General features: G+C 42.7%; 1 protein-coding gene across 1 annotated transcript in view; it reads right to left on the reverse strand.

Moving 5' to 3' along the window:
- Positions 1-2,272: 2,272 nt before the first annotated feature.
- Positions 2,273-16,260, reverse strand: part of DOCK3 (dedicator of cytokinesis 3) — a 590,333-nt gene continuing 576,345 nt past the window's right edge. Inside the window, exons 53-55 of the mRNA XM_025213329.1 lie at positions 11,233-11,355; positions 10,551-10,633; positions 2,273-7,977 (exon numbers count right to left, since the gene is read on the reverse strand). Coding sequence (XP_025069114.1) covers positions 7,471-7,977; positions 10,551-10,633; positions 11,233-11,355 — 713 coding nt within the window. The 3' untranslated portion in view covers positions 2,273-7,470. The remainder of the gene's footprint in view (positions 7,978-10,550; positions 10,634-11,232; positions 11,356-16,260) is intronic.

A 16,260-nucleotide genomic window follows, 5' to 3' on the forward strand; every position in this document is an offset into this window, starting at 1 on the left:
CCTCTAGCTGTGGAAGCGTGTGCCCCGCCTTCCGCTTTTGAAAGCGTGGTCACCCTACCCTCACTCCTGTGCTCAGTAGCTGCCCTCCAAGGGGTTCGGTCCGTGGTGGATGGCAGCCGGCGGGGCCGGGCCCCAGCACGTGCCCCGCGGTGGCAGGTTTGCGACGGGGGCGAGTGGGGGACAACGCAGGGCGCGACCAGGCCCCCCGCTCCCTCCTGTAGCAAAGCATGTTATATCTACCCCGGAGCAGGCATGATGCGCAGCCCAGCGCCGTGTCTCCCCGGAGGCCTCCCAGGTTTCTGTGGGCCTGACCCACTGCTAGGGGACAGACACGCTGCAGGCAACAGCGAGAGGAGGGAGTCATTACTCTCCAATGCTGCTTTTCAGCTTCTTTTGCTCCTCGGATAGGGGAATGTGCCTCCCTCTTTGTAAAGCAGCTTCTGAAGGCAACAGGAGTGCGGTTTCCTCTCTCTTCAGAGGTGCTTTACTGTTGGTCCTACTGGTTTCTGTCTTCCCTCACCCTTGCCAGGAGCTGGTTACAATTGAGGCCCTTATTTTGGCTGTGCAAGGCACCTGGAAGGTAAAGAACAAATATTCATATTGGCATTTCAGCTCTTCTCTGAGCCCCACACAGTGCAAGCAAAGTGTTCAGCAGCCATCTTAAACTGACAGGAGATGCTCAGCTCCTTGCAGGATTAGGCAATGTGATCAACAGGGAGGGTACTGAGGATCACCATCTCACATGGATGCAGAAACAACAGTATTAATTAAGCGGTACTGTACTGGGGGGGTTGATCTCAAGAGTCCACAAGTCCATACCTGCAAGCTTTTATGCTAAGCCCTTAAGTTCAGCCCCCTGCAGCAGTCCAGCCAGACCCTAGCACAGGGGTGGCCAGAGTCACCCTGGGAGCCACATTCGATCCTCCACATGAAGTTCAAGAGCTGGGGGGTGGCGGGGCAGCGAGGGTGCTGAGTGACCCAGTGAAAGAGGGCGGGGAGGGGGGTGCTGAGCGATTTAGTGAGAGAGCAGAGGTTGGGGAGGGAGATGCTGAGTGTTGGGCCGCTCTGGCTTTCCCTGTGGGGGAACACACCCCTGGGTATGCGATGCCGCTGCAGCCCCCACCCTGGCAGCCTGGCGCCTGAGCTGGCCGTCCAAGAGGGCCAGGACGAGAGCCACAAGTACAGTGCCAGCAAGTTGCATGCAGCTCTCGAGCTACAGTTTGGCCATTGTGGCCCTAGAAGCTCTGCTGAATGTCCAGGTACGAAATCAATACCAGCTCTAGTCACCTTCTAGCCTGCCCTTTTCTGTGGTATGTTTGGAACTGACCTGGGAGTGTGGGCCTCAGGACTCTGCCAGCAGCAATCCTACAATGAAATCCCTGGTCCTGTTTCCCATCCTTTATCCTCCCCCGTCCTCTCTTTACTGCCTGTAGAGACATGCTCTGAACGAGAGACAAGTAGTCTGCACACCAGTCCCTTGAAGAGCTCTGCTGCACATAGTGCAAGGGAACTTGGGAGACATCTTAGTGTTGTGCTCAAAAATTACAAAGCACAGTAAGATGAGAAAGGAGCGTAGATACAAGAGTAGTTCATGTGATTTCATGTGGCTGCTTGTAGATGTGCTCCCATGTGATTTGTGACCTAAATGTTAAGATAGGTATAGTGTGCAGTTATATTAGCATTACCAAGTTTTGGATGCATGGTGAAACTTTATTTAGACCATCACATGACTTCCCACCCCTTAAGTACAAAGGCCCCTTTTCCTGTATATTCTGTGCATTTCCTGTACATTTCTTGATGTATATTATTATTTTTATAATAATGGGGGCATAATCAGTCTTTCTTGAAACCCTCAGCAGACAGTCGTTACTTTATTCAGCTCAATTAATTGTTTGTTTTACTGCAGCATTTAAATAACTAGTATTGATTATTGTTAAATCATTGCTTAAATCAGTATTTTTTATTCTCTGTCAGTCTGCAAGTTTGGATTCCCAGATTTTTTCCTGTTCCACCTTTGATATCTAACAGTCAGAGAAATATTTCACCTTGCTGTGCCTTGGTTTGTGTCTTTGCAGAATGAGAAAAATAGTCCTAGTGTTATTAGCAGGAAGAACTATTTTATTCTAGATCCTAGGAAGAGTGCACAGTGTGGTAATTAACACACAAAACTGCAGAATAGTAAATCTCTTAATTCAAATAAAGTAGTTGGATCTATGCCCAAAATCACCGCCTGCTACCAAATGCTATTTGAAATAAAATATTTATTCCCCACTTAAAACATACAAAAACACCTGGGGTCACATGCTGCTTTCCATATCCTTTGAGAGACAGCCTAAAACCAAGACACCTCCAGTGCAGCCAAGAACAGCAGTGACCTTAAAGGCTCAACCAGCCCCACAAAGGCCCAGGTGACATTTATTTAGTAACTGAACTTTTAATTACTGTCATGTATTACCTGTCCAGTGTCTTACTGCCATAGTCAGCATCCTTAGTGAAAAAATACACTTTCCCCATCCACCACCAGTATTTCTGCCTTTTGTTTCCTTTCCTTCCTCCTACTTACTTGTTTTTCATTAACTTGTTCAGCAATGAATGTTGACAATTAAAGTATATCACAGGCTGGCTTTTAAAGATGGCACTCCATGAGATTAATGGGAGACAATGAGATTAATGTTCCAGACTGTCCAGACATTTGGGCAGACAGCACAACATCAGTAACACTCACTGCACATTCAGAAGCTTTTCCTCAAAACTACATGTGAATTTTACTTAGTTTGTATAACACACAATCCAGTTGCATCAGGTGCTTGAAGATATTTTGGCCGTTGAATTTGGCTTGTGCGCTGTATTGTGTATCTGACACCTCTGCTCTAACCAATTTAAGTGTTAAAATAAAAAGACATTCCAAACAGTTCAGACAACTATCAGCCAGTCTGAGCACAGCTTTGGAAACAGTTCCCTCTTGATTCATAATGCACTCAAGGTCCTCCAGATGCCTCTATGCATTCAGTAGTTCCTTTTCTTCAAAATGCTGAGATATTGCTGGTTTCCTTGGCATGCACTAAAACATTTATGTAATATCATCTGGAGAGTGAAGTTGGGCCAAGGTAACAGGACTGAAATGTGCACCATCTGTTTTTTTCTAGCAGAGAGAGATCCTGTGAACACCAGGAGGAGCAGCTGGTCAAGCCTCTCAGCAGGACCACAATGACTATACATCCACCCAACATTTTAATATCAGGTATTAATCTTTAATTCCACATCACAGCAGTCGAGTGAATGGGGAAGGGAAAGGAAAAAACCCCAAAACAAACAGCAAATATTTACATCTAAAATTCACATCACTTATTTGTTGGTTCCAGAAACATGCTATCACAATATATACAATGAAATACCTTTAGGACACTTGTACAAATTTTTTTTTTTACTTTTAAATTTGATTTCCATTATAGTTAAGTATTTTGACCTTTTTTTTAAACATGAATACACAAAAGAGAAGTGGTTAGAGGTTTTTGCCTTTTTTTAAATAAGCACAGAATGCCAGAGGTTAAAAACACATTTACAAGGCAGAGAACCAGTCAGACATCACGATCTATACATTTTTTGCTCAATTTCCTGTACAAATACACAGCATTCAAATAGGATATTTACAAAGAAGCATGATGGAAGGAAAAGTTAAATATCACACGATTTTTTTCCCAAAGGCTCCTGCTCTCTCTAGCCTTCCTAATTTGGCTGATCCTCTAACAGGAGGATATGCAAGGTCCCTTTGCCCACCCACATAGGGGAAAAGAACCTAAAAAATAAAAATAAAAACCCTATGATCTTGCATGTGGCAATGTAAACAAAACATCCTTCCCAACCACAGAACAAAGGTAGTGGAGTCTTCAATACGATTCTGATTGCTCCCCCTCCACCACTGCCTCTGCCCATTCCCTTTTCCTTCAGATGGGGCAGTAGTCCCAACCAGTGTTGGATGGATTCATAAATTCCTGCAAGACTCCACCCATCCTCTCTTGAATCCACATGCTGGTCTGTTGCTCAAGAACCCAAAAGAAGTATTTTCCATTTCACACTTGGTGAATGAGAATGGAATCACCATGCCCCTTGTAAACATCTGTTTACAATGCTGGGTTACAGAAAGCACAGTATTCTGGGGGGCAATTCATAGCCTCAAATCCAGCCTTAATTCAGCACCTGGAGTCTGTTCCCAAGGGCTGAACTGGGTCCTCAACTTTCTTGCTAATACTGGACAAGGATATTCTTCCCCAGAGTAGTTTCATATTTTCAAGGTCTTAATCACGCTTGAAACTTACCTCCTCTCCTGCTCTTTTAAACTGAGCATTTAAAGGATACATAAAGCATTTTGTTAAAATTTGACCATGGTTCAGAAAAATCCCAAGGAGGCTCAAGTATATGTTTATTAACTGAATTTGCCCCCTCCCTATTCGTGCACTATGAACCTTCTGTAGAATTACCTGATACCCATTTCCATGATCTAATGTAGGGGTTGGCAACTTACAACCCTTGGAGCCATTTGATTCAGCCCACAGACAAGAGGCTTCAGTGGTATTCAGTGGCAGGGGCTTCAGTAGCAGTAGCTTTCCCTTACTTCCACAGAGGGAACCACTGACTGTGGGCACTTCCCTCATGCCATCATAGAAAAAACAGTGGCAGTGGCTGGGTCCTAACACCTGTCCTTCTCTCCAACTCAAACTGGTTACTCCGGCCTGCAGCCTAAAATGGTTGTCCTCTGCTGATCTAATGGATCATCTTACCTAGCTTTCAACCATGGTATGATTCTATACATTTGTTTGGGATATTTTAGATAGGGATGATCCTACCTTGATCAGGGGGTTGGGCTAAATTATCTCCTGAGTTCCCTTCATCCCTATTGTTCTATGATTCTTACATGTGTAAAAAACGTCAAAAAATCTGACATCTAAGCTGGGTTTCTCCACGATAGATGAAGTCCTCCAGTCAGGCTAGGGTGTTATGCTTTAGGAAATCCTTCAGAGCTCTAGTTAGGCAGGTTAAATATTAAATGAAATAAATTCACTCCACTATTAACTCCAATACATCCCTCAGTACAACGCTGTTCACCTCTTCTACAAAAAAAGGGAAACACACGTCTTGCTTTGATAACAATTCCTAAAAAAAATCCAGGGTCAGATTTTCCAGTCTACAAGAATAACCCATCTAATTTCAAAAGGCTGACCCTGATTTACCCAGCCAAAGAGATAGGCCTCCCACAAATGTGACCTTTATAAAGGCATTCATCATTTTCCATTTCTTTGCAGGCCAGCCTTGAAAGTAGTAAGCTGCCCTTCCAGCTAGAGATGAAATGCCAATCCTGAGCCAAATTTCAACACCTACATTTTAATGGTAAGGGATACAGCAATTCCAAAGGTCCTGCTCTAGTGCAAATTAAAGGATGCAGGATAAACTGGTTTTTCTATCCAGGCAGACCAAAGAAATGCAAACAGAACTATATTTCTTTTTCAGGGGATAGAGCCTGAGAGAGAAGAAAGAAAGCATCTCAAAAGCCTCTCCATTTAACAGTCGGTTAAATCCAACTTGATACAGATCAACTATCCTTGGGAGAGCTCAGAAGTGGCATACTGTGCCCAGTCACCTAACTCAGAAGTAGAGCTAAAGGTGACCTGCAAAGCGGGGGGAGCTTTTTCTCTTTTTTTTTGTTCCTTTCTAATATTTATGATGTATGGGGGGCAATGCAGATAGGGCACAGAAATGGGAGACACTAACTGATGCAATATTGGGCAAGTTCCTAAGTTTCTCTGTGCTTCTGTTTCTCCAACTATAAAAAAGAGGGGCACTGATACTTACCCTCCTCTGGAATGTGCATTGAGATCTGGAGATGAAAAGCAATATACAAATACAAGGAATTACTAGAAGATTACAAAGAAGGCTGGGACGTGGGGGCTTTTGGCTTGTTTATCTTAGGAATATTGGATAGTTGGAATTGTATTTCCTTCTTGAAGAATATTCCTTGAAGGACTTGCAAGCAAAAGTGAGAGGATTCGCAGTTCATACGTAAAAGGGCAAGGTTGTGTGCAGTCATAATTCTCCAATCCTTCATGTAGTCTGCCAGCATAAAAGGGAAGTCAAGACTTTATAGTGTAATATAAAAACAAACTAGTGGGAGAAACCCTTGTATAATTTAAAAAAGAAAGAAAAGCTTGTCAAGTCTTCTATATGTCATAAAGAAGCCAAAAAAGGAACATACATTTTTCCTCTTTTTACAGGTCACCTTTAAAATCCCTGACTCCGGAGTGCTCACTAAACATTGGATATTTCTAGCATCTCACTGGATGTCCTATCTGCAGAGAGAGAGATGGAGGCCTTGTGCACTAGCAGCATAGAGCTGTACCAGAGGGGCATAGATATTACAATAACAAACACAGTTAATGAACCTCAGCTCCTGGATGAGGATGTTGGTATGAACTGTGCAGATATTCAGCCCTGAGGCAAAGATTGGCATGATGTATTTAAGCCTTCTCTTCTTACTGGCTGAGTCATCAACCAGTTGTGGCATAAGCCACTCAGCTGGTTACTTAACTGGAATAAAAGTGCTGGTGACAACAACCTGCCCAGAGCTAGGCATGAGAAAGGCCTAGAATTGGGTTCAGCCCCCAGGGCTACATAACCCTCTCTGAACCTACAGCATCAAGTGGATACAGATTCCAATGGAAAAGCAGGTTGGTTTAACTGGTAAAAATGAAATTAAGGAAATAATAATAATATTAATAATACATGAAAAACCAAGAGAGGCAGAGTTTGTTTGAAATGATACCTCACAGGTCAGTATGGAAGTCTGTCAGCAGTGGTTAATTACTTCAGCACATGTTAGCCAATGCAGGGATACCACTGCACAGTTGTGTATGCTCAAAACACCTTGATGAGCCAGTTTCTTCTTAGCACAGCCACGTTTCCCCTGCCGGCAGACCATGCACCTTCCAGCCTGACAGTTCATGGAATCCCTGAATTCAGCAAAGAGCTTTCACTTCTATACAGCAAAGAAACATGTCCCTAGTGCAACTGCTTCTACTTGTGTGCGTCTCAAAACTGGGAGGAAAGCATTTTTAAAAAAACAACTTGCCACATCCCCATCCAATATTCTATTTCTTTTCAGCTTCTGCAAGTCTCTATGGCTAACAGCTTATGTGCCACTTTATGTGGTTTGATAAACTGCAGGAGGAATAAAGCGCCCACTGCACAAAAATTAAATAAAAAAATAACAAAACTGAAAAGTATAAAAAAGCAATAAAAAGGAAAGCAGCAACCTCACATGCTGGCCCAACCTCTGTATGGGCTCCAGACATTAACTCATAGCAGTAGAAAATAAAGAACTGGTTTGCTGTTCTCTCCTCTGAGTTCTGATGCTTTATATCTGATTTCTTGCTTGTCAGACCTGGAATGACCACACAAACTTCTTCTTGGGAGTCCTGCCTACTGCTCACTGACGCCATGCTCCCATGCTACTCTGGCCTGCTCCTCCTTTCCACCACCGACTGGTTGGGACACCTTGCGATGCAGTGGTCGATGTTTGTCTTCTTCTTCCATTATCATTCCCTCCTCATTTTCCAAATTTGGGAGCCGGGAGTGATATGGTTTAGGGGGTAGAGCTGGAGGGTCCAGGGTATCCTGAGGAATGACTCCAGATGGAGCAGAGTGGCTTCGACATGGCTGAGATTTGAGAGACTCCAGGACATCAGGCTCAGAGAGACTGTACCTGACAGGGAGGTAGGGTGTCTCCAAGTCTTCATCGGTATTCCAGGCCTGGCTAGGGACAGAATCCATGGTGTCTGTACGAGGAGGGGGCTCAGATGAATGTCCAAAGTTACTCTCACTTAAGGAGGAGACACCACTGCTGGCACTGCCTGACAGAGTGGAGTTACTTCCATCCAGGCCAGACTGGGGACTTGTGGGTGATGCAGGGATTGGATGAAGAGGAGACTGTTTAAAAAAAGACATACAGAGGTTAAAAATTGGTGATGTGGCAATTCTGCACTTCACTGGTGCAGGTTTCATGGTTTACAGCCCATTAGATACTGTTCATATCTTTTTCTGCTTAAGGCAAGAAGGACCAGAAGCAGGACAGCTCCTAGTGAGCCCCCTGCTAGGCAGGGGAGCTCCACTGGACACCTCTCATTGGCAGCTGTGGCCTGATGCACACAAGATTGGAGAGCTCCGGTGGCTGCAGTGGCAGCTGTCTCAGCCCTGTGCACATCAGGACCCTTCCTGATGTGCATGGGGTCAAGAGACAGCTGCTGCTGCAGGTGGAAGAGCTCTCCTGGCCTTCTGCATATTGAGACCAGCCCCTGTGCCCCTGTCAGCCCCTGGGATAGCACCCCAAGGGAGTCTGGAGCTCTCCCTGGCTACTGCAGGGGGACAGAGGAGGTCAGGATCAGCCCTGTACTGCACGGCTCTTGTTGGGAACAGATTTGCTTCCAACAAGGTGCACATGTAGATGGAGGTGGCTTACTGCACAGTATTTTACTGTACTGCATTAATAGCATGTGTAGACGCGCCCATTGTCTCTCCCTGCTCCTGTAGCACTTACCATACACATCCCCATACCCTAATTTTTTTTTTTTTCAGTGCTCTCTCTTTTCATCCTTTTTCTTATCTTCTCCCCCTTTTCCCAGCTCTCTTTTTCTATCTTTTCTTTATTCTCTGTGTCCTAATCCTCTCCCGAGCATCCACTCTTATTATTCAGGCTGCCTGCAGGTGAAGTCCATGTGAATGTGGTGGGTATTGAATGTATGCAGCCCTGTCCCTATTATGGTTAGAAACAGATATCGCAGAATGTAGCGATTCAGTTGTGCCATGTGTCAGGGCACAGCTGCATCTGTGCCACCTTAAACATTTTTAAGGCTGCACAAATGAGAAATGATGTCTGCTTCCACTTTATGACTTGTGCTGATCTATTCTTCTTTGCTTCTCCTTCCTTATACTTCTCTACTCTCCTTGGATTTCTTCTTTGCAGTTTCTTAATACCTCCCTTCCCTGAATGCTGCTCTGCTTCCTGGTTCCTCAAAGAGGAACCAAAAGTGAAAGTCCTGTGAAGCTCAGTCATGGTAACAAGTCGAGGATTTTGTCAATTTCACTCCTGTTCTGTTCCTCTATGCTCTGTTTCACCACTGCTGATGCACTTTCAGCCCCACCTGAGGAGAAAGAATGGAGGGGGTGCAATTTCCAAAGCACTCTCCAAATCTTATGAATTTCAACGTACTGTTATGTTGAGGGCAGTAAGAAGTTTTAGGAAGGAACTTTGTACAGCTTACCTATGCATCCTGGACCACCTACCATATTTACCAGCACATTTATGTTGTTGCACCTGCCTGTAGATTTGAAAATTTGACCCAAAAGACATTAGCCATAAATAACTTTTTAATTAACACTGCTATCATTTGGTCTCAAATAAACAACACCCTTCCGGCATGTCTACATGTACATTTACACCGATATAAATTTACTGCACAGTAAATAACTGCACAGTAAGCAGGAATAGGCCAGTGTTTACCTGTGTGGGCTTTAAAGCGCATTAACACTGTGTGTGGACTGAGTTGGGACTACAGTTTACACGTGTATTACTGCACAGTAACTAAGGCGTAAATTTGATACCTGCATGGTATAGGTATCAAATTTATGCTGAAGTCGGTGTAAATCACCATATTTACTGTGCAGTGCAGGTGCATGTATAGACATGTGCCCATGCTGCGCAGTAATTTCAGTTACTGCAAAGTAAATGAGCACATGTAGACGTAACCTCTGTGGCTAACTTATGCTAGGAATTGTAGTGATCAAAAGACTGATTGCAGAGATATCTTTCAAAGTGTCAGATGCATTATATCATGGCAAGTGAGGTCAAAAACCCTCTGGGATTTTTTATTTCCGAGTACCAGGAAAGAAGAACTAACCTTTCCTTCTTGAGGCAGAGGTTGGAAAAGATTGCTTAAGGAGGGAAATACTATATGCCTTCTCACTACCTGATGATCTGTATTGAAGACCATTTTAAAGAGACCTGAATACTGAACATTTTAGTCCCTGCCTCCTGTGTCCATCTGAATTAAAAGGCTCTGCTACATCATAATGGTGGAAATGCTGCTGGTCTTCCCTCACCTACTCTCCAAATACTTAGGTGAGAGAAATGAGTCTCATTTGTGATTAGAACTGAACAGTTAATGGTTTGCCTCCTTGGATCTACAGCTTTTATACAAAATAAAAAAAGCAAGTTACCCCACTAGGCTGGTGAATCTTCTGTGGCCAAAATGGAATACATCTTGGGGCCATTTCATTATTCTAACGATAGTAAACTGTCACTTTAATGGAGATCTGGGTGCAGGTAGTAAGTATAGCATTAGACTTCAGCCTGAGCTTTTGCTTTTAAGACGTAGCAGGATGATGGGCTTCTTGCTGCTCAGGCAATATGAGAGAAGGATGGATGCTAGAATTAGCAAGGAAAGTCAAAAGAGATGGGGATTCTAGTGTTACTAAAGCCCTGCATTCTCAAGAGATCATTTTACCTTGCGCAGTGTTCTTGCTGGCAATGCTGGGGGGGCGTCACTGAGCTGATGATGGAAGGCATCAAAGTGCAGTGAGTAATGTCCTGAAACAAGACAAGAAATAAAATATTAACAAAGAGTCATATCTGAGAGCTTGTAGCCTCAAGGCAGTATGCATTCCCTGTTCTTGTATCCTCTGTAACACCAACCAGGTCCAAATACTGAATGCTCAACTCCAGTCCAGAGCTTACCACATATCCTGAAAAACAATATTTTTAATGGGTAACCTGGAGTGTATCTCACAGTATTGCAAAGTGCAAATGAAGAGTTTGGTAGCAGTAACAAAATTCCACCCACCATTGTTACCAAGGATCTCATGGCAAGACAACAGGCTCATAAACATCAAACATCTGGAAACTCAATTAATAGCTCTTTAGCCTTAAGCTACTGTTGAAAATAGTCATTGGCAAAAACCCAGGTTAGTTTACACCACTCACAAACTTAATTCAAGTCCCCAAACACACCAAGTCCTTATTACTGCAGCTGATGAAATGTTAAGACTTAACTAACAGTCAGGCAAGCAGACCAGGAAAGGCTTCTCTCCTTTTTCTCCTTTTCTTTTCACAGAAGCGTCCGTGTGTCCTAGATGTATCTGTGCATGACTGCAGGAATTATCCAGTGGACCTACTGGGCATTTCCTTACCATGGGGTAGGCTTCGGGGAGGTACTGGTGGGGCCAAGATGCTCCCAACGTGGGCAGACAGGAATGGCAGGGTCTCTCTGGTTCCGCTGTCTAGGCTCCAGCTACTGGGCGCTGCTGGCACAGCTGAAGGATGGAAACAGATTTAACTCGGGTAACATTACATTATAGGTTTCTTTGGGAAGCAGAAGGGTCCAGCTTTTCTCCATTTCTAAGCTGATGTTATTTTGGTCTGCATGTAGCACTTGAGCACAGGGTGGATTTAAAAGCAGCGTGCACAGGAGAAATTGTGCCGTCTTTGGCTGCCAGGAAAGGACAGACTCCAGGGACTGGGTGAATGGCAGGGTTAAGAGACGGAAGGGATATCTTTTAGTCTATAGAAAGCTGATTTTCTTAAGTTATGGGTAAGGAATGGGAGAAATAAAAAGTAACAAAGATTAAGTGTCAGAAACATTACTAAACACAGCAAAGTCTGTGACAATATCACAATGACAGGGTGAACAAACAGATCACATCTAAACATAGAACAAAAAAACCCATTGATTTTAATGGCATAATTTGCTCAGGCAAAGAGTTAATTATTAGGTATGCCTATCCGTTTTCAAAAAGCTTTACTACAGAATCAGATCATCCTGGTTCAGAATCACAACTGGAAAAAAACTTGCCTTCCTTTAATAAAAGGCAAGAACACTTTCCTGTTTCTGTAATCACTTGATGAATATGGTATTTAGATTTCAAGACCTCAGTCAGAGAAACCTGAAGCAATAAATTGAGACCAAAAGCAAGAGCTTTTCTTCATCACCTGCATGACTTTCAAAGTGTGATTTATATACTTAACATTATTAAAATAGAATACAATCTCTGTTCTTCCATAATGCATGACTTTCTTGATCATGAGAAAATACAAATATACCAGTCACTGGGCCAAAAGAGTGATTTTATTTACGGATAAAAATACGTAGCTTCTTTGGGTTATCCTAAAAAAAAAGAAAAAAAAGGATATCTGAAGGGAAAGTCAAAATGTTTCAGTGAATCTAATAGAAGTGAAAATGAAATTAAAAAGTTCATTACCTTCAGATATGGAAAGTAGAAGTAAAGTGTGGAGATGAGACCCTCTGGCATAATTATCTGAGCAGAGGAAGTTTCTGTGATTAAAGACACCTGTAAGTGCTTTGATGCATTGCTCTACTTTTCTAAAACCACCATTCTTTTCCTCATCTCCTCTGATTTTACCAGCTGAAATATATTCTCTAGTGGTATAACGTTAGGTGACACTGAATCTAATTTTGGGTTTAAAATATCAAACTTTCCTTATAGGCCTTCAATGAAAGAAACTTTTATATGTGCTGGGGGGGGGAGGGGGGGGTCCTCTCAGAGCCGCTCTAATTAAAGCACTGCAGCTTCTTGTGTATCAGCATCCCTGCACTTGAAAATGTCGGGGGTGCTTGAACAGAAGCTCATTCAATTAGCTGTAGTTCAAGTGCCTCTGCTGCCATTTTGAAGTGCAGGGATGCTGATACATGAGAGGAAGGAGGTAATTACTATGCTCCAGCAGACTTGATTAATCTCCGACATGCTGTAATTACGTGTCAGAGCAGGCTCTGCACTCGGGTACAGGCACCCATAGGTTCTAACAATAGGTATCTGAATAAGACATCAGGTTAGAAAGACCTGGTGATTCACTCTGACTACGACTAATTATAAGCAGTAAGTGTGAATTGCAACAAGGACTATAATACAATAGATATTTCCTTGCATTTGATAATAGTTCCTTAGTTGTGGGATTTTTTTTCTCTCTAATTGAGCCCTATACTTATTTCTGTCTTTGTTTTTGGGACACAACTGGATGAGGACTGTCATGACTAAAGGCCTCCATAGGAAAAGAAAAAGCAGAGATGCTCGTCTAGTCCACAATAGCTTATAGGCCTGAAAGTTAACTCAGGTTAATGGGCACGAAGGAAAGAAGGGGGAGAAGAGAAAGCAAAAATATACCAGTATTTTGTCACATACAACACAAAATTTTTCTCCAAAAATCAGCCCCCCAAAACTGGGGAGGCTGAGCAGGGAAACTGATTTTCTGACCAAGATCGAAGCACCCTGCTTTGACTCCTACTCCACAGTGGGCATGTCTACACATGCATTAACACACTTTTCCTAACACACATTAAATTTAGTACCTCCAATGTGAGAAAATCTTGGTATATTTTTAGTTGATAATGCACAGTAGCCTATTTTACTGCGCATTAACATATTTGCAGAGTTCTTTATGCGCTGCTTTAATGTGCAGTAAAATAGGCTACTGTGCATTAAAACACACATGTAGACATGCCCAGTGTGTAGCAGTTGTGGCATTACTGTTCAGGCACTAAGGGAGTCAACTGACTTAATGGCTCATTTGTTTTTCACAGTTGTTAACCATCCCCTCCCCTTTTAATGGTCTTGACATTCTATTAATCAAGCTACATTTCTTAGGACAATTTTGTAATCTGCTAGTTGCTCCTGGTCTCTCCTGGTCTCTCCCTCCTATTTCAGGGCTATTTCAGCCCTGGAGACTACTTAGCTCTTTAAAAAAAAAAATCACAGATCCACCCATGGAGTCAAGTTTTCTGCAGTAGCTAGTGTTTCAGCTTTTTTGTTAATCAGGAAAGAGACAGTCACCTGAAGATTAGGCTCTGTCCCTGCTCTATGGCAGACATAACTGGAAAAATCTTTTTTTCTTCATTCTGCCTTTCAAAAAAGTTGTATATTATATTGGGGGGGTGTTGTATGCAAGAGAATATGGTACATAGACAACATTTTGCATGTAAGGGAGGGCAAGAAATGCCCATTACTTCCAGGAGTCACTGCCTGTGAATGTTTTCTTCAGACAACGACAAGAATTATGTATTTCCCTAATGTCTGTACAAGGTGGGTTGTTTGGTTTTTTTTTTTTTTTACAGTGTATGGAGTTTTGTTCCAAATCATTAGCATCTAATGCTGATAAGGAAAAACAAGTGGATTATACAGGCAAACTGATATACTCTTGTGGAGAGAAGCACAAGGAATGGTATGGACTATAATAGTAGGCAATACGAAATCACACACTTATGGAACAACAACAAAGACTTTGGCTATGAGATGGTGCTGACAGGCTGAAGACAACTGAGGAAGACAGTTCTGGGTGTACTGGTTGATCATGAGTTGACCATGAGCAGCCAGTGTGATGAAGTAGTGAAAAAGGTTAATACGATTTTTAGTGTATTTTAGGCAAGGTTTTATTCAGTAGCGATTGGGAAGTACTACTCACTGTACATAAGGTATTGGTAGGACTCCATTTAGAATACTGTTTATAGTTCTGGTCACCATGTTGAAAGAAATATTAACTTAAATGGGAACAGGGACGGTTACAGGGATGGAAACTTTATTTTATTGAATAAGATGAAAGGAATTGGGCTTGTTTAGCTTAGTTAAACAAATATCACTTTTTATAAATACTGTACTTTTGCAGAGTGAATGTTGGAGACAGAGAACTTTTTAAGCCAAAAGCTATACTAATAAAGACTGTGTGGTCTTCATAATCACACACATTATGATTACAGTTAGATTGTAAATTGGCCACAGCTGTCATTGGGGATTTTGACTGCGGTATAGTGATGTTCCTGCCAGTTCTTAGACAGCTGACAGTTTCCAGGCTAGGGGATCTTGTTCTTATACTCAGGGCCAATTCCATCACCAAACTGAATGTCAGGAAATATTTATTTCCCTAGTAAAACTGGCAGAATTTGGTTTTTATTTTTTTCTTCTTCCTCTGCTCTGCAGACTGTGGTCCTCTTCCTAGAATCCATTGAGCATACTACTTTGTCACTACGGTGGCTGGACATTAGAAGAGCCCTCATCTCCTGTTTTATTTATGGCATGTTTTAAGGTGTTTCTGGTGTTTCTAGTTTGTGCCTTGTAGATGTTGTTTTGGGGGACGTTTGAAATGGATGATTTTTAGAAACTTTGGGAAAATGATTGCCTGTGAATACAAAGGATTGGACTTGCTGGCCTAGGAGACCCCTTTGCAGTTCTATGTTCTGGCACTTCAGTTAGTTCATACAGCAAGAAGCAAAGACTCCCCAAACAAAAAAAAAGTAATTATAAATTCAAATATAATTACGAATTTGGAGCCTTCAAAGGGTAAGGAACAAACAAGAGAGGGATAAAAATAAATATCACTTTGTAAAGGGACCTCTCCAATGCAAGAGGTAGAATGGGAGCAGGGGGAAGAGACTGAGTAAAAATCCTCAAATGAGGTGGGATAGAGGTTGAAGGTCAAGGGCCTTTGAATAAAGATGGCTTCAGGATTATGTCTGCACTCACCTAATCCTGCTGCTACATGAGTACAGAACAGATCTCACTGCATGAAGTTAAAATGGCCCCAAAATTGCTCTGATTTACACCAGCTGCAAATGCCCTGAAGGTAACAGTTGCGGTGTAGGGGCATACCAACCATGTCATGTTTCTGTGTGACACCAGTATCCAGGAAGGAAAATTGAGGAAGAACTTGCACACTGGTTCTTTACCACTTACCACCTTTGCATTGAAATGAAGCTCTTTGCATTGTTTGAACCAGCCTTAGCACCAGCTTCTACCAGAAGCTTTCCCCAGCCACCATCCTGCCCTATGTCCATTAAAGGCACATAGTCCACAACTCAGTAGGTATCAGTCATGGTCCCATCCCTTGGGTCTGAGGGATAAGTTGAAGGTGATTTCCAAACAGCCTTGGAGATAATCAGAACGGATACTGTTGTATCTTATGTCCAACACATGACCATAGAAGCACCTTAAAAATCCATCTTCCAGTGCTGAAAATGTTTGGACAGGAGGTAACTGGGTTTTGATGTGGTGCTCCTGAACTAGGGAATTTCGCAGTGGTGCACTGGAGGGTAATGGGCTCCCCTCTTGGTGCCTTCTGCTGATGGACTCTTTTGGGAAAACAGTGTTTTCGCTTATGAGCTGTGCCTCAATGCCTGTCACAGATTAGAGCCATGCGTCATATTCATATTTGAA

Source organism: Alligator sinensis, unplaced genomic scaffold (assembly GCF_000455745.1).
Source record: "Alligator sinensis unplaced genomic scaffold, ASM45574v1 scaffold630_1, whole genome shotgun sequence".
In the NCBI taxonomy this organism is placed as follows: domain Eukaryota; kingdom Metazoa; phylum Chordata; order Crocodylia; family Alligatoridae; genus Alligator; species Alligator sinensis.